Source organism: Tigriopus californicus, chromosome 5 (assembly GCF_007210705.1).
Source record: "Tigriopus californicus strain San Diego chromosome 5, Tcal_SD_v2.1, whole genome shotgun sequence".
NCBI classification, from domain to species: domain Eukaryota; kingdom Metazoa; phylum Arthropoda; class Copepoda; order Harpacticoida; family Harpacticidae; genus Tigriopus; species Tigriopus californicus.
The window spans coordinates 3,090,671-3,116,472 of record NC_081444.1 but is presented as its reverse complement, the minus strand read 5'-3'; the positions used below and the strand labels follow the sequence as shown (position 1 = coordinate 3,116,472).

At 41.9% G+C, this 25,802-nt stretch overlaps 1 protein-coding gene across 3 annotated transcripts in view; it reads right to left on the bottom strand.

Annotated features, from left to right (window-relative positions):
• The window catches only part of LOC131879958 (histamine H2 receptor-like), a 27,587-nt gene extending 3,470 nt beyond the window's left edge, over positions 1-24,117 (bottom strand). The window contains exons 1-4 of one of the 3 annotated variants that reach the window (XM_059226442.1): positions 23,492-24,117; positions 12,436-12,670; positions 8,803-9,081; positions 4,065-4,790 (exon numbers count right to left, since the gene is read on the bottom strand). In XM_059226442.1, coding sequence (XP_059082425.1) covers positions 4,065-4,790; positions 8,803-9,081; positions 12,436-12,638 — 1,208 coding nt within the window. In that variant the 5' untranslated portion in view covers positions 12,639-12,670; positions 23,492-24,117. The other 2 variants (XM_059226440.1, XM_059226441.1) reach the window with 2 other exon arrangements.
• Positions 24,118-25,802: the final 1,685 nt, after the last annotated feature.

The following is a 25,802-nucleotide window of genomic DNA, read 5'->3' as shown; positions in this document are numbered from 1 at the left end:
TACCAAATATCATATAAAAATTGAAAGGTAATAAACAGACGAATTATAACCTTTTATTTTAATAGTACCGGGGATTGCATTTCTTGTAGCGGTTAGTAAAGCCCGAGAAACCTCTAACCAAACCAAAAATAAAGTAGCTACACACTTTTGGATCTTGCACGGAAGTATATTAAAAACGTCTCCAACAAGGATCAGCAAGAAGGAAACAGTGAAGGATCCAAATGGTAAAACGACTAATAGTGTTCTAAAAGGTGGAAAAAGTAAGACACATGTCGTAAAATTGAAAAAACTGGCCAAAAAGTGGTAAAATTGGAAATTAGGCCCTAACTTTTTTGACCCCAAAAAGGTCATAATTTTTCAGGTTTTAACCATTTTTAAAGGTCCATTCATCACAATTGAACCAATATTAGAAATAGGCTCATCAATTTAATTGAATGAAAAATTGAACTTTTGTAGCAATTCGAAAAATAATGTCTCATTCTGATAACTGGAAGCAATCCATGAGAATATTGAGGATACCTTGAAAAAGAAGACTTCTAGTGGCATTAAATCGATGCCTCAATATCTCTATCTCTATGCATGTGACTAGCCAAAAAGGGTAAGAACAGAGTACGTGTTTTTTTGGCTCTGCAGGATTTGGTATGCTCTATAAAAGAGATCCCGCAAAAGTATTTACAAGCATGCTTATATCCTGCAAAGGCTCCACTTCGAAGTACTCGAACATAGCTTATTTTCCTTGGTAAGCTCTCTAAAGAATTGATCTTACTACCCGTGAGAATAAGGAACAAACCAGCCGCCGTGGGTTTCTCAGGAACGTCTTCCGCCATGCTTGCTTGGTTCAAACTTATCTGACAAACACCTATCATCAAACCCCTGGAATGATTACAGCTCTCTCAGCACCCGATCCCGTGCTGTTATCTCCCCAACCAGGAAAGTCTTGGCAAGGAACAGATCCTATTCTTGGACGTTCCATTGGAATGCTGCATGCTATGTCATGAAGGACAGCCTTTGTCTACGCTGTCTGCAATGAATCTTGGCCAATCTTGGCCACATTTATTACCCAGCAGTTTTTGCTACCGTCGTCCTATATGGTTAACATATGGGTTGATCAGGTCATCTTCATATTTATGAGTGCGGTACGTTTTTAATGGTCTACACGTGAACCAAAAGTAAGATATGGAAACGGACTCTCTCCAATTCAGTTTGGAGCCCCCTAAAGATGAAACCAGTCAGAAATATCGTCTATGCACTTTCAGTGCATTTCTCAAATCAATCATGGGGTGTTGTCAGATGAAAAGGGCCCTTCTATCGTGATCTACTGATGTTTTTGTTCCATTGTGTCCGAAATAACGAGTTCAGGACAGAGCCCAAAGAGACGAAAGAAAGGCCAAGTTCACGCCAAGACTGACAGACGTCTTCGTCTTCGATTCACACACCCACCCGATCTTTGGTGAGAACATCCAAAAATCTTTGGAACCTAAACCAGCCATCCGTGGAACAGTGTATGAAAATGGCAGCGTTTTTTTTGGTTGGATGGAACTGAGGCGAGGATTTCTACACTCGAGGTTGAATTAACTGGAGAAGTGAAGGCCAGAGAAATCAAAGGAAAAAGGGCTTATGGCAGTTTTGGGACGGTGATTAAGACGTCAGTCAGAGCTTTCAAGGAGTTGGACAACTTCTTTGAAGACATTCAAGCTTCACAGATTGAGCATCATTTAAGACTGATGATACTGATAGATGATTTTTTTGCCTTATACTTTGTGTGTTATTATTTGACATTTTACGTTGAAATAAGCTTTATGTTCATTTTCACTGAAGCAGTTAACGTTTACTAAAAATCCATTTAAAGAGACCAAACATGAAGGATATTAAGGTAGTTTATCCAAGTCCTAATCCCGGTCTCAAAACTTCTAATAATCTTGCCATTTCAAAACGATTCAAGCAGGACCCAATTTTTCACGTCAAATGTGAACACAATCAGTCGCGATTTTCAGATTGGGATTGTTCGTTTGGTGCGGAATGAATGCTCCAGAAAAATACGTGTTTTTATTTACTTCACTTGATTTGCTATGTGAACAATCAAACGTAGCAGGGTGCCGCTGTGAACGAGATTCATTGCAGCATTAAAGAATAGCAAAAAGAACGAATCTGGTCCAGATAGCCTTCATAAAATGGGAACATTTTCGAAGCTGTGAGGAAGTGCAGACCATAAAACAAAACTGAAAGAAAGTCTCGCTTTGGGCGATAGTACGAGTACAGGAAAAAGACATTTTAAAACAAGTTTTCCTCGCAGATAGCTCTGGGTCTTACTACTTTTGGCATCAAAATGGTTTTGAAGCTCTGTGCCTGGTTTTAAGTTCGTCGAACTCGTGGAGGAATTTTGATAATTGAGACTCCCATAAAAGCTTTGAAGAAACTTAAAGGAGCCTATTTCAAAGTCTAACAGATAGATATTCTAGGTGCCGGATAATTCGGTTTTGATAAGCGAAAGTTTCGGTCAGTGTCATGAAAACATGTTTATCCTTTAAGTAGCTTGGAGAAATAAAACATATAATGGTTCAAAAACTCTGGCCTGGAGAACTAAGTAAGGCATGTAGAAAGATTATTTAATGAGTCAAGTGGCGGAGTGAAAAAAGGCAACAAGTTATCATTTAGAACCTAATGCTTCAACTGTCAAGGTGCAAGAAGGATGAAGTTACAAGTGGGAGTCGCGAAACGGAAAAAAGCCTTTTATGGTTATTATTGACGATTCTAGATTTATTTTGAGCGTCGTCCTTTGTTTCATTGTTTCCTTGCAAACTGTTTTATTTTTCAATAAAAACTAGTAATGGGACTTTCAATTCAAGAAATGGCGTAAAAGCGCACCCCATCAAATTCATCCTCATAGAAGAAAAATAGAATGCCATTCAAAATTGTGCTTGATTGTGCATATCAATAAACAAACCTTGTAAAAACTCTTTTACCCCTTTACACTGTCGACAAAAATTTGGAAAAGGGCGGTCAATCATTGAAAAAAAAAGAATATTCATCTAGAAGAATTGACAAATTTAATTTGAAGGCGACATAAAACGTTTTAGTACGCAAAAGTACTGTACAGGAAATCGTCGGCCTTTTCCTGTCACAAGAATAATGTGTTTTACCACATTTGATATTGCATAAAGTCAACCTATTAACTTCTGGTCTCGTACTGTAACACTAAAGCGTAGAAGAGATTACCTTGAAAAATAATAGACCACAAAGGCATTTCTCGAGCTCTCTTCTTTACTGATAGCAATCACTTGAGCCAATGAAACAATCAATCTTACGTGCAAGATAAGAACAAAACACAATATAAAATTTCCAAATTGATCTTTCTGAAAGATATGAGATATGTGATAGAAAAAGGACCTTCTTAATCCAAACATTCTGCAAGCACTCACGTACAACACATCCCAGTCTAGGACTAATATATTGAATCGTCCGCCTCTTAGCTGGATTTGCTGGGAAAACGAGACGAAGGCTGTTTAGGGGATAAAACGTCAAGGGACTGAGGCATCGAGGAATTCAGAATCGTCTTTTTCCCTATATTTGTACGTGCGTGTAGGATTGTGATGGATGAGTACAGGAACCGAGTGCGGCGAAAACCCGGGCTTGAACGAGTGATGTCATAAGATCCGGCCAGGAAAAAAACAGTTTTTTTTTCCTTCTAAAAATAGTCTTTTCTCATAAAAGAAAAGGGGTTCGCGAGCGAGTGCTGCCCCGGCACTAGTATCATTAAGGCTATCGAGAAAGCCACTCGAGCATTTCAGGGCTGTATTTTGTTGTGGAGCAGCCTCACTTTTCATCCCGAGAAGTTCAAAGGGTCACACGAGCCAAAAGGCGCTTCCTGTTTCCCATGCTGCCTGAGAAGCTAAGACCTAATCGTCGTCATAAATACAGAGATGGTCCGAAAAGGAATCAATGTAGGCATACCAAATAACATGATGGAACATCAATACTGTAGTACCCGTCGGTTTTCCTTACGGTTGAGGCGGGAAAGTGAAGCTAGGAGTTATTTAGATATTAGTGCACACTTCATATCTTACATGTAGGTCCGATTGATGGATGCGATGGGTGGGAGACCATCTGGGGCGAGACCCCCATTCCCATCTGGCTCAAATGTGGTCATGCCACCTTCGACCGAGGCTCCACCAGATGGGAACAAGGACGGATATTCGTCCAACACGATATCACCCCCACGGAAGTTACAGCACAGGAGATCCAAAGTGGCCCTTCTAAGGCCTTTGTGAAGCACTAGAAACAGGGTGGGATTGACAAACGCGTGCACAAAGGCCACGTGCAGGGTGACCTCATGCGAGGTGGAAGGCGTCTCTGTCTTGTAGTCACCGTAACTGAATAAAGTCACTAAAAAGAGTGGTCCCCAGAAGATGAGGTAGGCAATGGTGATGGCGAGGAACATTTTGACACGGGCAATGCCTTCCTGTTCCATCTTGGCAATGTAGGACTTGAGACGGCGTGAGTCCCGAGTCTCTTCGTCATTGCCGTTGACGGAAATCATAGTGGTGACCAGGGATGCTACCCTCAAGGTCTCCATATTGGACTGGCTGAGATCCTTGTAGAGCTTATACAAGTGGTACATGGTTAATAGCACACAGAGGACGTTGATGAAAATCCAAAGGACATTCAGGACATAATGGCGATATGGGCCTTGGATCAAAGGACAGGAAGGCTTGTTCAAGTAGCTCTCTGAATTGGCAGCCAGGGCTCCACTCAAGAAAGTTGGACCTAAATTGATAGTGATGCTGGCGAACCTAAAAGAAAAGAACAATACAGACAAAGGTACGTTTGACACTTGTTCATATTGAAGGCAAAACTGTTTTCAGAGGACACATACACATATGAACAAAACCTTTCAACGCGTGTTATTTGATAGAGGGCGATAGGTTTTGTTCAGACCCTGAGACAAGTTTCATAGAGAGACCTTGGGGGGTTGCTACCAAAATATGCTAGGCAGAAATAATGGCTACGAGAAAGTTTGCTCAGCAAATGAGACCTGGAGCCCAGGGACTGCAAGTACTTCTACCTCCATGCCTTCTCTACGTACCAGATCTCTGGTCTATACACGCAGAGTTTACTCCCTAGTTGCCAAAAAGTTGGCCATTCCTCTTCATCTCTAGATCTTGGGTATGTTCTGTACTATATAACTTCTGCCTGAACTGGCTGAATTACCCCAATGGACAAGACAAACAAAGAGGCAACAATTCTCCTAAATGGACAAAATCCAATGGGAATAAAAAGGCCAGAAAGATGCTCAGTCCAAAGGTCTACTTCTGTGTCAAACGCTTTGGAGCCAAGGCTGTATTGTCAGTTCTAATCGTCTCTTTGAGGGCTCTGGCGTCATTGCAAAATAGAATGGAGACCAGAACAATTGTGGCAAAACAGCTCGAAAGGATATTGCACCCACAGAGCAAACAAATAAACAAACAAACCCGACCAATCTCAATTTGCAGAGAAATCATGCTCTGTAGAAGTCAGTGGTGGCATCCTAGTTCCAAAAGTTTTGGGTTGAGTTGGGGGAGGGAGGATCATAGAGGCTTGCTTAGACGTGGATTTCCGAGCACAAACAGACCATTCACTTTAGATTTTAAAATGATGGATGGTCAAAGCAAGTCCGTTTCCAAGCTAGAAATGGGTTGACATCCTTTCAGATGGATCTAGGAGGAACGTCGCTTTTTTACTGACTTCATTCGAAGAAGTCTTGCGGACCCAACATGAACTGAAAGCATTGTTTCATTTGTCGAAAGTGTTTTCTTTGGAAGACCTCCCTCACAGAGATGCTTCGTTTCCAAGAAAGCTTTAGTTTTAGAGGAGATGACATTAGAAACCTAGACAGAGAGATAAAGTTTCATTACTTTCATTTTCCTTTTGCTAGGAACCATAGGACACGTTCTCGTAAACTGTACTTTCTGAATCATATTTTTGATTTATTTAATTATTTATTATCAAATGCACACTTGTTCCCAGCAAGGCAGGATGAATGGCACAATTAAAACTTCCAATTTTCAACTTCCTCCAATGTATGCATATTGAACATACAACCGGAAAGCAAAAGCACTTGAAGGACCCCTGTTTAGTAAATCAGAGCAACCATCAAATGGTTCGAGGCGTGGAAAGAGAAAAGGGTTCGTTGAACTGAAGAACTTTACCAATCTTTTGTGGAAAGTTGGACACAAATGAGTCCCAACTCTCCTTTCTCTTCCTTTGAAATTTGCATTCTGCTTCATGGACCATCAACTCCATATTAGCATTCCCCAGTACCCAAGCATTGCAAGGCCGGCCTTCCGACAGCTCAAATTGGTACCCGCTTCACAGAAGTGAGTGGCCTTTTCTACTTCCTTGAGTCTAAAGAGAATTACCTCTCAATTACCGGTCATTAGTGAGGCTGTCCAGGTTAAACTGAAGGCACTTACTACTCAGCTTTCCCATCATAATTTCAGCTGGTCAAGATGCAGAGCGAAAGCCAAGCCAGAGAGGTTTTATCTGCCTGGAAATAGCATTAAATTCCCTAAAGTGGAACCTTTAGGCCATTCCTCCTACTTTGAGAAGTTAACGATGGCCATGGACGTTCAGCTATGTTGTCGTCATGTCATTTAATAATTGAAGAGTACACAATGTTCAAGGCTAACTCTTCGAAAAGTTGGGGAGTAAGGACGAGAAAACCCCAAGAAAAGTTGAGTCAAGCGAAAAAGTGCTGACCCATCAAGAACAATCATTTTGCGAGATGGCGTCTGCGTTGAAATATGTGATCTGCGGTGGATTTCTCATCCAATAACTTGACACAGAGCCTATACTATAAAATCGGGTTTCCGTCACTTTTGTCGAAAAAGCCTCGAAGTGGAAAATGGAATGATTTTTTCCTCTCCCAGACATATTTTGATCATTTTAACTATTTCCTATTATATATACAGCCAAGGTTTTACAAACGTGCTTTCGCTTGTTTTGATGGCCATGGGCCCAATGATGATTAATTAGTTATTGAATTTCAAGGCTGTCAGCCAACAAAATCCACAGCCAAAAGTTTGTTTTTCTTGTTCTATAAATATGGCTCTGACAAGCACATTTTCCATGTACGTAGAATGAGCATTTAATTCCTAGATGCAACAACGAACAGCTGTTTCAAATACACATCTGTACATGACACGAAATATGTCTTGTCGAATTAACCGTTATAATTGATATTTGAATCAAACAACTACTCTTACCTTTGATACACTTAACTTGCATTAAAATTTATCAAATCCTACATCGCTCAATTTTCTCAGAAAAAAATAAAATGAAAAATATATTGAGCTCCATCTTTTAAAATCGTACATGAGTTAACCTTCCTGAATGTGCCATTTTAGATCAAGCTGCATTCGTCAAAAAGTGTTTGTTTTATTATGGCACTTTTACATAATATTTTACATAGATTCGAACCTTGTGATGCGAAGATCTTTTAATCTGTTAGCTTTTCTCAGATATCCCTACTTTGACATTCTTCGAGTATTTGCTTTCTTCTAAACAAAAATACCTTTTGTAATTGGTCAAAGGTTGTCTTCCTTTCTCTTTTTTACTTCTCTTGAAGTGTAACTAATCGCTTGGCAGTTATAAATATTTTTGTTCCGAATCATGTTACATCTAAAGCAGAACATGTCAACAACAGCAAGCGAAAAGTTATCCTAAACGAACATTAGTTGATATCAGCTTCATCTTAAATGTAAATTCTTGAGCCCGAGCCCATAATCCAAAACTCCTTCTGAAACCGCAGGCAGGTCCCCGAACAATAATGAGACGAAACAACAACAACAACATGACACCATTTCCTTTTTGATTGGGATACTATTCCTTTAGAACTCAAGAACCTGCTGCTATTGTCTTGAGTAGGCACTTTCTAGATACAGGGGAGATACATCCAAAGTAAACAAAGAACATCATGTTTCCTCTATGAGTTGAGAGGCAACCTATAGAATAAACTTCAACACCACCTTGATTGAAGAGGCCTTGAGCCAATTGGCGTTCTACAACAAGTCTTGTAAACCATGGAGACCTGCTACAAATAGTGGAGTGGACACGGACAAAACTGGGTGTCTAGGCTCTTTTAACTTTTTTTGACACTTGTGAGGTGATGACATAATGACGATTTTTTTTGTTTTTGTTGTAATTGTAACTAACTACATTTATCGTTACTGTAAAGATCAATAATATGTTCTTCGAACGTCACATCATATTTCCATCTCCCTAATTTTCCTCTCTCACAATTCGTAGGAGTCAAGATATTGGTGGCAAAAAGGCTGAGTATATGAAAAATGGTCCCAAACAACAGTCACTATTAGTGTCTCCACATGAATGTTTGGAAGTTTTCAAGTGAAATCTCGAAACCGTTCAGACAAAGAAAAAGAAGCCGATATGAAGGTTTTTGCTTTACCCCAAGGTCTGGTTGTCATGTTCTCATTGGGAGCGTATTGAGATGACTGTATAGTTCTGACTAGGCTGGGTTCTCATATAGTGACTAGATTGATAGGTGCGAGCATGAGCATACAATCACACCACTGGTCACCCTGGATAAAACAACGGTAGAGTCCCCAGTGTTATGAAATTAACGCTGAAAACGTATTAACATATTGTGACAAAAATCCTTAATTTTTAGGGTAAGTGGCCTAAAATACGCATTTAGGGCTCCTAAGTGCTTAAAGAAACATTTCAAAAAATAGCCTTTGTTTTCAAAAACTCGGAGCTAACCCGATTTTTCCGATATGTCGTCCTTAGTTTTAGGATTAGTCTTACCATATCATGAACATCCCAAAGACGACACATTGAGGGCTGTCCATGAGCATTGGGAGTGCATCCTCTCCATCATCATCATCCGGAAGGACAGGAGCGTCATTGAGCACCGTGGTCAGGAGATTCACCGTCGAGACCGTCACCAAGAGCAGGAAGGCCGTCTCCACCAAACTGCATTTGTTCACGGGCTTGCAATTCAAGATGGACGTACCCAAAGGCATGAGGATGGCCGCTCGGGCGCAATCAACCAAGGCCTGATGAAACAGGAGTCCTTGGCTCCACCTATGGCGAAAAAATTTTCTGCTATCACTGATGATGGCTGCTCATAGAAGGCCTGATGAAAATTCACTGCCCCTCTAAAGCTAACTTTAATGAAGCATCCCCTTTGTACACAATAGTGGCCATGCAATAAAACTGGTCGACAAATACGAGCTTTAGACCGCATCATTATCATCGATAGCCAAGTAGACAATAAACGTTGCTTTTAGGCTTTGATAGCAATCACTTTGGGAAGATGGCTTTTGATGTGAAAGCTGCTGGCAAGATCGCACACGCATCATGAGAATGTGCATCAAAAGAAGGCCATTGTTTGAACTCACGAGCTTACCTGGGGTTGCACTGGATCTTTGAGCACTGTTTGATACTTCTTCCAAACTCATATCCATCCTTATTCAATTGGAAACCCTACCAAAAGTTTGGCGAGCTCCTCAAATAAAAGCTTTCGGTTGCGTTATGAAACCTAACAGACCGTAAGACCTGCCCATCAAGACAGGGCCCCATTATTTTAGGTTGACAATGATCCATGGATAACTGGGGAACTACCATTGTCTTCATTACTTAAGGGAGGCCTTTCATGGAGCAAAATGGGGGATGACGAGAACGAGAGGAACAATTTGGACAATCTCAATGGTGTATGGTATTTTTACAAAGGAGCATGAATAAGTAGAACTTTCGCTGTTCAAATAACCTTAAGAAGTTTAAAAGGACTTTTTCGACTTTTTCGACTGTATTGATTATGATAAAAGTTCAAAGGACAACAGACTAACCAAAATGTTCGTTGAAAGGACATCTAAAGCTTTACCGATATCATCCCTTATCAAAAATAGCATTGACAACCCTGACAAACTATTTGGAACTCCGAGTGTGACCAAAATTGTCAAATAAAAGCGTACACCAGAGTTCGGTCCGAATTTGCGGCAACCTCTCCTACTAAAAGTTTTCAAAGATTTCCGAAAAGGTGGCCACGCAAACTTTTTTGCTTTTGAAAAAAGGTGTTTGAGGTCGGAGGTTTTGAAAACCCATAAAAGCCCTGTGAGGGACGGGTTCAGGGCACATGGAATTTTTGTCCCAACTTTTTCCAACAGGTTCTTATCCCTTTCGAGACACACACTGGAAGACGACAAAGAGGTCTGCCTTCTTTGGCTCTTTGCTGACATCCATCTGCCTAATGTTTACTCGCCTCAAAATGAGGTCACGCTCTCCAGAAAGCAAGAATTTTAAAAAAGGAAAAGAAGTAAGTGCTTGAGTGGGGAGCGGGGACTTCGTTCCTGATGACTTCCCCCTTAGTTTGATGAGGTAGATTGTCAAGGCCAATCTTTGCAAGTCCTTTGATTTCATAAACATATCAATCAGCTTATGTACAAGGTACTACTACATGTCGTTGTCACAGAGTCACTGATTGAGACACACACCCATACACACGCATTGTGCGTGGCCTCTCAGGCATTGGCCTTTTGTAAGGCCACTACTTATTCACATTGACACACATAAACACAAGCCAAAATTGACGCCATCACACATACTCTATGTATATTGCACAAATCGAAAGCTACTAGGTTTTAACAAAAGGGTTAGGGGATCGATCTGGAGGTTAGACTTTTTTATGCCAAGGTGTATGTGGGGGGATGTCTTTTTTCAGAGGATTGTGTCTTTTCTGTCTAAACACTTACCTTCTGAGGTTCTTTCTGGCTAGAATAAGGAACATCATGAGGATGTTGGTGAACATCCCCATGCCGGCCACCGCGAATATGATGGCGGCAGCGGTCTCCGCATTCTCCGGGCATTCGATAACGGTCCCATTGGTGATGTTGCTTCCGCGCTCACCTTGAAACACGCCGGCTCCAGGGATGCCCCGGGACACCGTGTTGATCCTCCCGCTCCCGGATGACGACATGACCCACCTAGGGGAGGATCCGTGCACAGGAGGGGCAGTGCTGGGCTAGGGGTGACGTGATTGGGGCGATTCTGGGTGTGGCGGGTTAGGACATGAACTCATGCGAAAAGGCTGTAGTGTTCCAACGGGGTGGGGGAGCCTTCAGTATGGTCGTTAGCGCAGAAGGAGGAGAGGGAGGAAGGTGAAGAAGAGGCGAGCTTGAGCATCGTGACATCAGGATCCCTGTTTGGGGAAAGGATGAAGCAGCAGCATGTAGGTGGGTGTAGGTTGTTGATGTGAATGTTGTGCTTGATGATGATGTGCATGTTTTGTTATATCTTTTGATTGAAAAAGGGCCAATCCCGGGGTTTTTGACAATGGAGCCACACAATATTCAGCTGAACTCAATGAACGTCGACCTGATGGAAAGCATGAGGTCTATGTTCAAAAGTGGTCAAAACCGACGAACACCCAAAATTCAGTTCATAAGAGTTTGCTAAATGTATGAATTGAAATGTAGAAAAAGAGCGAGGTAATTGGTATTGCGTGTGTCATTTGTGATGTTAATTTATACAATGAGAGCTAAAACTGTTCTGTGTGAGCAAATTGTAACTTTTGACTTTAAGATATCTTATCACAAGGAAAGGCTTCTCGATTTTATCTTACTTCATCTCGCAGCGTGCGAAGACAATAAAATAATCAAAACTTTCCACAATCTGTTTCGACTATCAAAATTTGTAGTTCAAATTGTGAAATAACCGGAAGCAATTTCTTGAATATTCGAACTTAGATTGCTGATTGCTGAATGTTAAATATTGTGTGGCCAGCACTCTTTAGAGCATAGAAAGATTGAGGGGGTTTCTGGTGTAACTTGGCAGAGCTGGACAATGATGTAAACCAATGTAAAGTGAGGGAACGAAGTGCACGAAAATTTAGTAGATGGTTTAGTTAAGTGGTGATTAGATCTATTTATTGCAAGGTAACATGTGTCTCAGGCCTCGGCGATGCTCATAACTATCTGGTCGAGATTGAATACTATCTTTAGTAGGTGCAAAGGAAAGGTGAATAAGTGTTCTTAATTTGGCACCAACATGGGATTGAAAAATATATCCCCACAAATGTTTTTGCAAACATGGGCGAGAATATGTTTTTTTACCCTTTCAGTTGCCTAATACAGAAACAAATATGATAAAGATCAAAGGCACCAAGAAGATCAAAGTTCAGAGGAAAGCTGAGAGCGAGATTCAAGTCTTAATCTAATTGCTGACTTTCTAATGGAACATGTGTGTCTACTTGAAGTGTCATCACAACTTGGCTATTTAGTAGATAGAGATATCTCTAAATTTGACAACTAAAGCTGGCGTTGTGGGTTCAGGAATCGAGAAGAAAAATCAGTTCTGGTTCAGTCAATCTTTTCGAGTTGGTCCGGACTCTGGTCAAGAGTGGAAAAAAAACACATCGAGAAACAGCCGAGTTGAGCTCACCTTCGCAGATGCTTGCTAAACAAGATGACAGCCATAAGAGCGACATTGGCACCAACCCCAAGGACGCCCAAGGTAATGAGAATGATGGCGGAAGTGTGATCGTCCTGATTGCACTCAAACGTGGGTCGATTCAAACCTGTCGAGTTGTCACTATCCAAAGGAATCATGGGACCTTTCCGGCCCGGACCCACGACCACCGCCATTTTGGGGCACGTTTATCCTCCTGGGCACTTGCCTGGAAAGAGAATTTGTGGGGCAATGAGATCCTTGGGTGTGTTTGTAACGATGGCTGCTTCCGTATCCTTGATTGTCCCTTCGACAGAGCGCCGCACCCTTTGGTAATGAAGTCTACCCATGACCAGATGGTGATTTGGAGAAGTACGTTGTGTACTATGTCTCCATTTATCAAGACGCTCGAAAATTGCTTTGGCTGTGGTCCTCAGAGAGTCCCGAAATGGATTTTCCTTGGCAGTCTACTCTTCGGGGATTCTCAATGGGAGGACCGTGTTTGAGGCAAGGACCCACTGCTAGGAGACTCTCTCATCTTATACGAGTATATACAAAAGACCACGCTCTCATGCCATAAACCTTGTGGTTTTGCAAAAGTTCAGCTAGTACCATAGACCAATGCCTAATCATTTTTATTACTCCCGACTTGGCAACTCCACAAGAGAGATCTATGCTATATCCAAGGAAACAATTTACTGGAAATGAGGAACTTGTCCTTCAATATGTATGGAATGCTCTCCGTTTGATAGATGACTCGTAAAGAGGTCACGCAGCTTTAATAAATCGGTTTTGGTCCATGAATCACCAACTTTGGCAACCCTTTTGTAGTCGATTATTGGGGTGCGTACGTACGTACAATGCACCAAATCTATGAAGGAGAAAAGAAAGTTGCTCATGGTCTTTCTCAACAATTGCATTCTTCAATATCCGCAAGTAGCGGAAACGAGAGAGAGGACTTCAACTTTGGACAAATATTTTTTTTTCTTCCTTTGATTCTCGGGTTTGTAACCGATCCAAGGGAATAAAACTCCCTACAAGTCGTGGTGGGTCATGATTTATAAGATATTTGGTCATGTAAAGTGTCTAGGGCACCCTTGACTGTGAGGCTGGTCTGGGATCGTTGACAAAGAACGTTCTAAATCAACTTAAAAAATGTTTATCTCCGTGTTATGGCAGGAAATATTGATTCGTTCACATAAATCAATTTTATAATAACTGTCCCTATGACTTAAAGTGTTTTTATATAGGGTAGCAAGTGCTGTAAACTTTGCTGATCCCATATATTACTTATTATGATAGTGAAAAAGCATGATAATCGACATATGGACAATTAAATTCCTTGCATATCACAATTGAAAAAATAAAAATTGAAGAACTTGTATGACCGTTGGCTCTCAAGTACATTTCAATGTACTAAAAACGCTTCTTAAAAAAGAACAAAAAAACAAATCTTTCGAATGAGCTACCATTTGTGACATCGAAAAAGCTCAAATACGCGTCTTCATTTGCCATACTCAACAAAGCACATGATCCTTGAACCTAAAAATACAGATGTACTTGTTCATCGTCATCAAATTTGGTTAAGCCCGTTTTCGATCTATCACTCGTCGTAAGCTTGCCTTTGTCATTAAGGCCTCAAAACTGAAAAAGTTGTTTTTATGAAACTCCTCATAAGTCAGGTCTCTAAAAAGAGTTCGATGGTGTTTTAGGATCAAGTGATCTCACGGGGTAATCGGGGAACAATGCTCGGATGTGCTCAAACGAATTTTATTATTCAAATTTGAGAAAATTGGAAGCATTTCAAACAATATCAAGGGCCTTAAGTTCACTTAGTAAGGATTCTTGGGGAAGCAAACGAATTAGAAAATCGGAGGGTTTCTCCTTGGCAACAATGGTTGGTGCTGTTGAACTGCTGTCATGCATCCGACCATTGCAGCTTTCACTCGTAGGGATCACAGAATCCTTATCGACCTCTTCAAAGACGAAGAAAATACACAAGACCAAGCAAGAATGAGTATTTTCCACCAGTTGTTCTCCCAAGATAAATGGGATTGCCCCTTGTCAATCGCCTCATTAAACCGGGCCCTCTGCCGGGCGGGCTCCAAAGATCGAGGCACTGAAGAATTTGCCGTCATGGACTTTCCTCTGAAGCTTCATTGTGCGAAGAGCTTATTCACTCAAGATCTTAGGAATGTTCGGAGAATCATCTGGCCAAGAATGCCAAGGCTCTCCCAACATTTTGAATGCCAATAAACTTGAAATCTTTTATTGCCTTTTCCTCTCCTTTCCAAGACTGTTATGGCCTTTTCAGCCTCCCCAGCTGTCTCAGATGGGTTTCTGCACTTCGGGAGTGGAGTCTTCTTATAATAGCAACAACAAAGCACGTCACAGTATATTGAAGGACCTCGAAAGGCGCAGAGCGAATCTGGATTGAAAGTGGGACGATGCCAGTTCTCAAACGGATGTCTTCAATTTCCTAGATAATTTTCGGCTCCCAAGGAAGTCTCGATAGAGATCGCTATTTGTTTGCGGGGTCCTTAAGTTTCATATGGGTCCGATTAGTACAAATTATCCTGGTCCTTTGAGTGACCTTGACCTGCTTTTTAGAGCTGTAAAATGTGCAATATCAATAATATCACGTCGTTCTAGATGAGCCTCTGGGCTCAGGAGGTCAACATGGTGCTGTTTTGAGTCGATGCAAGCTCTAAAGAAATCGTGTCCCCTTTTGCAGAGGACTGAAAGAGCCAGTAAAATCCACAGAGGCTGGGAAAGACTCGAAAAGGCTCGAAGTTGGAAGCAATAAGTCCAGAAAATCCGAGTCAGGATACAGATACGGACATTTGGTAGCGGGCCAATAAGGAACAAGTGTGTCTCATTTCAGGATGGTGGAGCGTTTTATAACTTTTGGGCAATAAACTAGACTCTTTCTGTGTCATAACATGATGCTTCTCAGTTCTCACTGCTGGTCAATGGACCGAAGGAAACATTGTGGATCTCCTTTTTATGTGGGCATGAAGGATCTCCTTGGTGACTCTTAAATATGGCTGAAGAACGAGCAAACCTCATCACTCGCAAAATTGGCGTTTGTGATCAGTCTTGCTCCTCCTTCCTTGTGATTGTGTGAGTGAAAGCAGGGAAAGCAGCTCAAAAGCGTCTTTAATGCACTCCACTAAAATTGTTTAAAATGAGGAAAGTTTTTGTCATAGAGAAAGAAAGAGAGAAAGAAGAAGGGAGTGAGATGCAAACTTCGTTCGTTCAGGGTTGCGTCAATTGGCACACCACAAGTTTATTTCTGAAGTGAGTCGTCTTGCTTGGCCTTATCATCCCCGTCGTGGTCCTGGTCGTCACTCACGTTATCTCGTTTGGGATCTTTCGCCAAAAGATGGTAAGTTGAATGCATTTTCCCTCGAAAAGTTGGCCGGCTTTATCCGGTGACATGTTTCATCCATGGTTATTCTCTTAGCACAGACTGGCAGCACTGCTCCTTGTCATTTTAAGGGACGAGCGGCTAAGTTGGGATGCCTTCTACGGAGATCCTCTGAGGCATATTGACGAGTTAGGCGTCTCTTTCTCCAGCCCATGTACCATTGACAATTGGACGGTCAATGGGTCGAAAATGGAGGGGGAAAACGAAATCCAGACTGAATTGAAGCCCCCCCCTGGCCTGGCTCTGACTTGAGCTAATGGCCTTCTAATAGTTGTTGAAACGGCTGGAAAGTGATTTATAGGCCGGTTGCTTTTAGTCTTTCTCAATCAGGGTAATGTAAGATTAATTTGAGGATATCCCTTCCACACCCGAAGATGAATGACCCACAGGATCATCAATACTTGTCCTTCATCCAACTCCAACGTGATTGCCACCGGGTCGGCGGAGAGGAACTCTGCGCAATTGCTAAGGCTCTTCTACATACATACTTCCGGATGTTGGGAGCACTACTCTTGTGACTTGTTCCATTGCGCTCTCATTTCGTTCCACGCTCCAACCAGGGAGAAGCCTTAGCTCGCTCGCTCTCTGTGGTTTGCTTGTTGGTCCCAAACGCTATTCAGAAGGACCCCCTACCTCCCTTAGACTTTGGCGTCGGCCTTCTTTTCCATTGGGGGCCTTAAGGTCTCCCGGGAAGTGAGGAGGAGAAGAAAGAACCTTGTGAGGGAACGCCAACCCAAAAATAGCATCCTCGTCGTTCTCCCGTTGGTGTTTCAAAGGATCCAACTTTTCACAAGTGCGCCCTGTGGAATGTGGTATGAGCACGATGGGAAACGCTAGATCAGCTATCGGCACAGGCACAAAAAAAAACGAAGGATTGCAATTTTCAGGTTGTTCACATTCTCAGGTATGAGCGATAAACCAATAATTGCCATCCATGACTTCCCACTTTTTGTTTCCACCTTCATCTTTCGCTTCAGTAGCGCCAGCTTTGACGAAATCTCATCTTCCAGATTCGCTTCAAATTTGATGTGGATTTTGCTTTGGACGACCTTGCATATCTCTTGGAATAAATCTAAGCTCTAGCACCTGTGACTATTGTTGGCACAGATGATAGATGATACACGAGTAGATGGGTTCCATGGTAAGCTGGGTATTATGCATGTTGTGAAGTTGAAATGAGTTTGGTGGCCTTTTCAAAAGCACCATCATTCCATTTGGCCTTAGATTAAGGATCCATTTACGGAGTCTTATGTACTTTGGGTTAGTATAAATATCGCCCAGTATAGCACAATGATTGTACATAGACCCTCAAGATAGATTAGTGTCCTTGACGAGAGGACTTTGCAGCATCGGCTCATTTTCCTACAACGTAGAACCATTTGAAGGGCATCGACCTTGTTCACGACGATTTCAGCTTGTCAGTGTTTGCACAGCGTCTCTAGACAGCTCCAAATGCCCTGGATAGATCAATTATGGTACCAGTACAAAGCTCAGGATCCAAGCGAGGGACAGATATGCAGACACAATGAGCGAGTTTGTCAGAGCTCCATATCTAGCTCGGCTGACGTTTGCTTTCATGCGCACAATCCTTGAGACAATGAGGGCTCGGTTCCACTTAGAGAAATCTTGGGTTCAATGGGTAGAGCTTGTCGAATGTGACTCCATTGCTTGACAAGGTCCCACGTTACATGGCCTAAGAGGGGGTCCCTTTCTGTTCCAATCTCCGGGTGATGGGCAGGGTGCCAAGAACTACTATCTTTTGTTCTGGTTTTGCTTAGAAAAAGGAGTGGAATGTGTGATGCCTGCTTAAGGGTTCCTCATTTTTCGACCAACAAGCCTAACTTCGAATTCTTCTTCGACAAGACTCTAATGCTAAGGGAGGGGGAGTCAAGAAGACGTGAGATTTGATGAAGCTTTCAGTTTCGGATTTTTTAACGAACATGTGACATGAAATCAGATTGGCAAGTGTAATTTCTCAAAGCTCCCTGTTCAACCGTCCATTGAAGAAGGATTGAAGTTCTGGCTACAAAATTGAAAAGTCATCCCAGATCAATTTGAAGGGAAGAACTTGATGAAGGAGGACTGGAGGATCAGACAAGTCGAGAGACGGTTTGAAGTATGTTATCTTTAAGGTCCTTAGATGTTGCCACGGCATCATGCCCCATAAAATTCATCGTCTCACCGTAAATTATCTTGCCAGACGCATCTCCAATGAGACGCTAAATCCAAAACTAAGTTGTAGAGTGTACGATTTCAAGGGCTCTTAAAGCCCATAATGCTATGCAAGAAGTGCAAAAAAGTGAAGTTGAAGATATGTTAGGGCTACCTTCAATATCGAAAAACTTAAATTAACACCATAGACCTTGCACATGTGTTGTTGTACAACTGAAAATGACGGGCCCAGCTGTTTCAAAATTATTTCAATCTGAGACATTTTCAGCTGATAAGGAAGGATTTGAATTCATAATATGAAGTACGAGAAGGGTGGCTTGCTACCGAGTAAAAAATGGGCTATTATGTAAAGGAAATAGCAAAAGAATTTTGAATAAAGGTGTCAAACTTAAGAGTATAAGTAAAACTCTCCGTCTACCACCTTCACAATTTTTTAACTCTCTGTTCCAACTTTTTAGCAGAATTCTTCTTTAAAGTTCTTTACAATACAAAATCAATCTTGTCAAGCACTTTGAGCGACTCTCCTAATTTGTCCAACATGAATATGGTGTATTTGTGACACATTGGAACAATTTAGTAGAGTGGTCTTCTTTTTTAGCACTATCCATTTCAAAGAAGTTGGAGTATTTGAGGATACCTCACAATATGCTTGTCATGACGGGATATTTTTTGGTTCATCACAAACTTTTAAAAAGAACTTTCGATTCTTTGAATGCATTCGAGTTAAGTAAGTTCATTAGAACTATGCCAAATTGTGGGGACAGTGAAGATATTCCGGATCTCATTCCCTCTCAAATTTGGGTTACAATTTATAAAAAATCCATAAATGTAAGAGCACAAATGTAAATATATAGGGTATATGATGAGCCTAGAATCAAGCGTGGACTCGCGTCAGCATTTTCATAGATCTAGTGGAACAAGGTTTGGAAATCCCTGCATCAAACGAGGAATTGATCTCTACTTGACTTGCCATTCCTTTATCTATTGGTAGGTTATTACAGTGATTGGTCAAAGTTTCGAAAAATGACAGTGAAAAAAGAACTCCAGCAAGCGAGTGGTCCAAATTCGAACTCGATCTCGTTTTGACAAGTCGTCCCAAGGGATCTTGTTCGAAAGTAATGGGAGGATCCAAATCGTTCCCTGAAGGCGGACGAACTGACATATTCAAATTTAGATGGAGATGGAGTATGGGAGGGGTGAGAGAGTGAGAATTCCGTCACACGGACATACGTACAAGGCCAAAATAAAAGTTGTGTGTAAGGCTGAAGATTAATCTAGTGCTTAATAAACTCCAAGTAACTTGGATGTTTTTTTTTTCATATGATATATTGTGCATAATATGCCACCAACGACGACGACCCTTGGTCGGCAGTGACCAATAATTGGTATATTTTGGATTTGCTGGGCCGAGCAACAACTGGAGAGGACTAACGAAGAGAAATGATCAGCCTTACCACATTCTTATCAATATCCCGCTTGTACCATTTGTCTCGTGCCAATCAATGCCATCAAATATGACGCTCTTCTCAGTGTTTCCGAGTCTGTGAATGGCAAATCAACCTTTTGGACCTTATTTAATGACTTGTGGAACTTTCCGATGAACTCAATCTTCGATCTCGGAACGTGTCTTCTCATTGATATTCCGGACGGAGGAGCTAATTTTGGTGGGTGTAATGGCTTTCTGAATCCCCTTCCGATGGAATGAGAGTGTCAAAGTGTCGCGATAAAATTGCCACTTCCTTAACGACTTCTAAGTGCTACACGGAGGGCTTGAAGCAAATTTTCCATTTCTATGCCGTGTTAAAGGCTAACAAAACAATTATCGCCCTCCAAGAAAAACATCAGCATTTGGTCGTTTGAATTTACGATTTTGTTAGTTCACGACTAACGAAAAAAATCTTGTAAAAAAGTTTATAGCAGGGAATTCGAGTTTGCAAACAGAATACAAACAATTTATGGGAAATGGTCGTGACTCGTGACCCGAGAGGGCCAAGTTTTGGCCTTGAGTTGTCAAAATACGAATCCAAGGCCAGCACTAGCAACGAAACTTCTTTCGAGAGGCCATAATTGTATGAGACTTGTAACGTTTTCGAAACACAAATGTCACGAATTGCCATAGGAAGGTAGAAGTAAAAACGACCACTTGGATGAATGCTTCTACGTCTGCTAATGTGCGAGACGATTTTTGAACCCAAACATGCAAAAAAAAAACTTCAAATGAATCGTATTTTCTTGCTCACACATTAAAAAACCATTCACTCTAATACTTTGTAGTGAATATATTTCCTTGTCAGTTGAAGTTGTGTAAATCAATCTGTTCGAAGGACCTCTCTCACAAGGAGAAAATCTCCAAAACGGGATAATATTTCACCAAACGTCTTCAAATTCTGAAAATTATCATAAAACAGTCCAAAGATTGGCGCCGTCATCAAAATATGTGTTGACGTTTTAAACCCTCTTCGAATGATTCCTGTCCCATGAATGTGAATTTTTGCATTACTGTCTCTTTTGGCCACCCTGATTAGCCTTGAGGGTTTTTTTTGTGTGGTCGTAAGCATTTTTTCGTTCATATTACCATGATACACACACAGAAGATAAAGAATTTCCACCTACATATGCTACCAATTCAATGGCCATCTTTTCTCGCATCTTGGAACACAATGAGAGCAGAGATGTATAAATCACAAGATCTTTTTGTTGCTCCACACCATTCGCATTCTGGTTTAGTTAGAGACAGTATGTTATGCGAACACATGATGCTACAAGATCTATAACTACAACATGAAGGCTCCTTGGGCGCTCGAGGCTGGCAATGTATAAATGGCAAACTTGTCCACAACATAAAAATATGACGACAGTGGGTGAATGTGGCGAATACCAACGATAACTTCGAAGCTAGCTTCTTAATGTCTTGTCCGAAATGCTCTTTTGCTTGTCTTTATGAAGTCGAGCGAAACACATAAATTTCCGTCTTTGACTAGAGGCATCAAAAACTGTGCTTCAGATCCGAGTGAAGGGCTCACTTTTCAGCCTTGGAATGGCAACAATGCTTAGTACACAAACACAAGCTCACAAGAGCTGGGATCTCACATTACTAGTTACGGTTGCTTGGTTCTTTGTTGGACATGGGTCTTTGGACGTCATCTATTTTTGCTAGTTGTCAGAAAGCCATTACTCTTGCTGAAAGGGCCACAAGTGGTGGTTTCGCCCTCTCGCGTTACAACATAAATCATCATTTTCGCAAATGATCTGGGGTCATGGGCTTTGAGCTTGAGATGCACGACTGAGTCCAAAAGGTTTGGATAATGGTCCAACTCACGCTTGAGGAACAAAGCTTCAATGCAATTATTCGAAACCGATTGGCTTTTTCAAGTACCTAGTATGCAGTTAAGGTGTGGCATGCGTTACACAAGAATCTTGAAATCAAGACTTAAGAAGATGCCAAAAGCAGTTCTCCTTTTTTTGCAAATAAGATGCTGTAATTAGGCAACACTCATAAAAAATCAAGAAACCGGTGAATTGAAGTGCCTTTAAGAACCATTGAACACATGGTGTGTTTATGAAGTGACTGACAATGAACGCTTTGGATTAATAATTCCAACCCAAGTCCAAGCGAGAAAGAGAAGACGCTAAAGTTTTAGCGCGTTGGACAAGGAGGGAACTTCCCCCTCACATTTCATCTGAACAACCCTTCTACAATCTGCAGTTTCATGGTTGAAATGATCCACAGAATCTGTGAACAAAGCCGTGAATGAAAGTCCGCACTACTACTAGTACGCCAATGCTCACTACGTACCCTATATAGTAAGAGCTCCCTAGGTCTGTCTAACTGTGGAAAAAAGTTGGTCTTGGTCAGTGGTCACAATGTCGGAATGAAGTAATTTCCTCCTTTTGAACGGACCAACGGACCAACCAACAGCCATTCTTGAGTTAGTTCCTTAGTTGGGCCGTCGAGAAAAACTTGGAGATCTTCTTATCCTCACAAAAACAGTTCGCGCTCTTGCCTTGAAGACTTGAGTAGAGATGACACGAGGTCTACACACTGTGAATTGAGGATATGAAAGATATCGTGTTCTCACGTGTCCCACCACAGTTACATCAACTCTTACTTACTTCTCGTACTACCACCACTAACGTTACTACTCCCTAGACCTACGACGTACTACGTTACAGTAGGCGGACAAGTTGAGGTCATTTGGTCAGACCATAGTAGTGGTTCTTATCCAAGAGGTCCTCTTGACTAGATGGACGTAGTAGTCGCCATCGAAGGTGATGATGTGGAGCACTCTAAAGCGTGGCCAACACTGCCACGCTCGTGAGATAAATGATCTGTGCTTCCGTCCCATCAATTTCAGCGTGTTCTTTGAACTTGCTTTGGCCCGCCCTGGATCATTTGCAAAAAGTTGACTTGGTCCATACAGAAGGGCGTTATGGTGTGCAAAGTTTCAGATTATTTCAATGAATCATCCGATTTGAATGAGGTGGTTGAAGTTATCAACTTAGAAAAGGGAGTCTTTTTGTATTCAAATCTGCTCGAGCCTCGGGGATCATGCACAAGGACACACTGTACAGATACTGAATCATGTTTCCCTTAGGACAATCTCTCGAGTAGGATTGGGTTTCAACCTTGTCAAGCTATAATAGTGGTCTAGGGTGAACCAAGGTCGGAAAATCGTAGGGAATTGTGTTTTTGTGATCATTTGAGAAAGAATGGAAGTAAGGCCACCTGAGGAATCGGTCAAGGTTGTATTTTCTCTTTTGCACAAGTGTGAGATGAAAGAGCATCCACTTGTATCCTTTTTCTACCGTCAAAGGCTGTCCTGATGGATGATGTGTAAGCCCAACGGACTTATGAATAAGTGGACTTTTTGTTTATATTCCTTTTGGGCTTTTTTCTACGAGAACTTATGTAAACCACTGTAAACTTTCGAATTGTACCAGAAGAAAATTATCCTCCAAACTTGAAATGTTAGGTCTAACGTACCTTGTCAAAACATGAGTGGTAGAAATATGCTCCACCATTGGGCCAAAGTGGCCTTTCAAATCAATTTATTCCAGGAAAAACATCACGAGAGATCGCACCTTAGGGCATTGGTTCTTTGCGTTTAGATCCTAATGGGAAAGTTTTTTTTCGATAAGAAAAGGGCGAAAACATTGGGTGGCCACTTAAAGGTGCCTGCATGGAAGTTGCTAATTTTTTCCACCATTCTCCCTCTCTCCCTCTCCTTCGTCAGAGTTGTAAGAAAACAAAGGTCCAATTGACGTATTGGCTTCTGTAGCATGGATCCCCTCGGAGGATGGAGGCCAAAAGCAAAGTTCACAAAGTCCGCTTTATCATCGTCATTTGACAGCCAAAGAGATCGACCACTCAGCAAGCTACTAAAATACCATTAAGCTGCCAATCTCAGGCTAAAAGGTTCTTATGAAAAATAATTTCCCATCGCCTACCTCTTAGTTTGGAGCAGTGATGTTCGGTGTTGTTGTTCTTCGATTTTGGGATCTCAAATAGACATGATTGGGATCATAAACATGGCCAAAATTGGATTAGTCCAGGGCTCGTACTCCTGCTTGGCTTCGTTGACCCACTTCTCCTCCGACAAGTGACCACATCCTCGCTTTTTGGCACTATCCTCGAAGGCTGAGGGCAGAGACAAACAGGCAGAGAGAGAGAGAGAGAGAAAGAGTAGCACTAATCTAAAGCGTGGAGTGTGGCGGACTATGTTGCAAGCCAGGTGTCAAAAGTGATCATAGGATACAAATATATGGCCTGTTTCTTGTCTATAGGTAAGAGTGAGGACGGAGTTGAGCCACCAAGTGGAACAATGACAATCGCTCACCACCGTGGAACAAGATCAACTGTGGACGGAGGCTCTTAGTGGAATTGGCCTCGAGAAAGCGTTGTTGCTGTAGAGGTTGTCGTCTTCGTCCTCGCTTGTGTGAGAATGAACAGCGAAGGGGGCTCCAGCCTCCCGAGTCCATCTTGTTCGCTCTTCTCTTCCCCCATCTTCAGCCTTCGTCGAGTTTCCACCGTCGTTTGTCTCGTTTTTTCAGCTTCTCCCGTTTCTACTTCCCTTGGCCTTATGCAAGTGCATTGAGTAATACTCCTACAAGTACCGAGAGGGTACAGGATGCAAGATTGGGATGTAGGGTACAGTAGTTTCATTGGGAGGTGGGAGAGAGGAATTAGACTCACCCACAGTGGCTCTTCTTAGGGTCCGCTCATTCCAACTTGTCTTAAGGGTGGGGCCTTTCCAAGCGATGGCGAGAACAGGCCTTCGAACAATTGGGTAAGTAAGCAAGACTTGGCCTTTTTTCCTCCGGTCAACTATTGCGGGCCCATTGAAGCGGCTAGATGGCCCTTTTCCATATTTTGCTGCGGGGGATAGAACAATTGAACCAAGGGAACGATTGAATGGACCTCTTCGTTCATTCAATTAGTCTAGTTGGACGAGTGGGCTCCTTGGCCTTCAGGGCATCGAAATATTTTGCAATTAGCCTCATCGCTCATCAGGGGTTCGTTGATTTGGAGGACGAACTTAAAATGTGGACCAGCCATGATGAAGGACCAGCCCCTATTGCATTTGTGACGATTACCCGTGTAGTGGCTGAATGAAGCAAGTGTTTGACGTCATTGACTTTTGATGTGGCTGTGAAATATGACGCAACCTCATGTGTTCCGATGTTTCGTGTTCTCAAGTCACCCTGTATTCCGAATCCGCTCGGAATACATATTCAACTTAATGTAGGAGTTAGTTTAAGAAGCCTTGGTTAGTAACTTGTAATTTATATTCAGTTTTCTTTGATCACAATTGCTTGTTTCTAAACATAGGCCTCCCAGGCTCTTCTCTCTAGCTGTTCAATATCAAGGGATTTATACGATATATGGGGACGTTTAGACCAGCTCTGGCAGGTTCCTTTGTTTGCTGGTACCAATGTCAGCGATGCGAGTTTGGAGCTTCAAACATGTTTTTGAGAAGCTGACCCTTCTTTCACATTACTGCATGAGGAACGGTCAGATTCATTAAAACCACTTCGAAACGCCAATTTTGCATCACTGGCATTGGCAGGCAAGTTTGTTTGTTGATTCCAGCGCTTGCCTGTAAGTCCGAATAGGGGTTCTTGAACGCAAAACGATTCCAAAGGTACAATCAATCAGAGCAATCAGAATTCATAAGCTGAGCAGAGAATATTTGCCTCAACCGCAGGATTGCGAATACCCTGAGGCTGGCTAGATCTGGGATGGTTTGTAAGCTAATCAAACGCACACGCAATTATGGAACACGATGAATGGGACTTGTCCGGGTTGTTGAATGGCACTTCAGGTCAGGTTACAACCATCGAACTCGGCCAATCACAAAGTGCTGACTCCTCAATCTATTCTCGTTGGATATGCACAAGAAGGAAGGGGAAGGAGAAGACGAAAGTGGCTCTGTTCCATGAAACAATTGGATTTGGGCATTAGCTGTATTGTTCGGGACTGTCGATAAAAAACACACCTATAGGCTTTATGGACAATCCACGTTAGTGACGAATTGTTTCGTTCTGGGCAAAGTGGTTAGGCATTTCAGTGGCTTATCCGTTTCTCCGCTTTTGCGTGTACTCGTGTACCCATCTGTCTTAAAGTGTGACTAATTCCAAGGGACACATCTAGTCTAATTGGCTCTGGCGACGAGCTTAGCCATTCAGACAAGTAATGAAACATATGTAGTCGGCAGGGTTGTCCAAAAAATAAGATATATTGCACTTTTTCCAATATTTT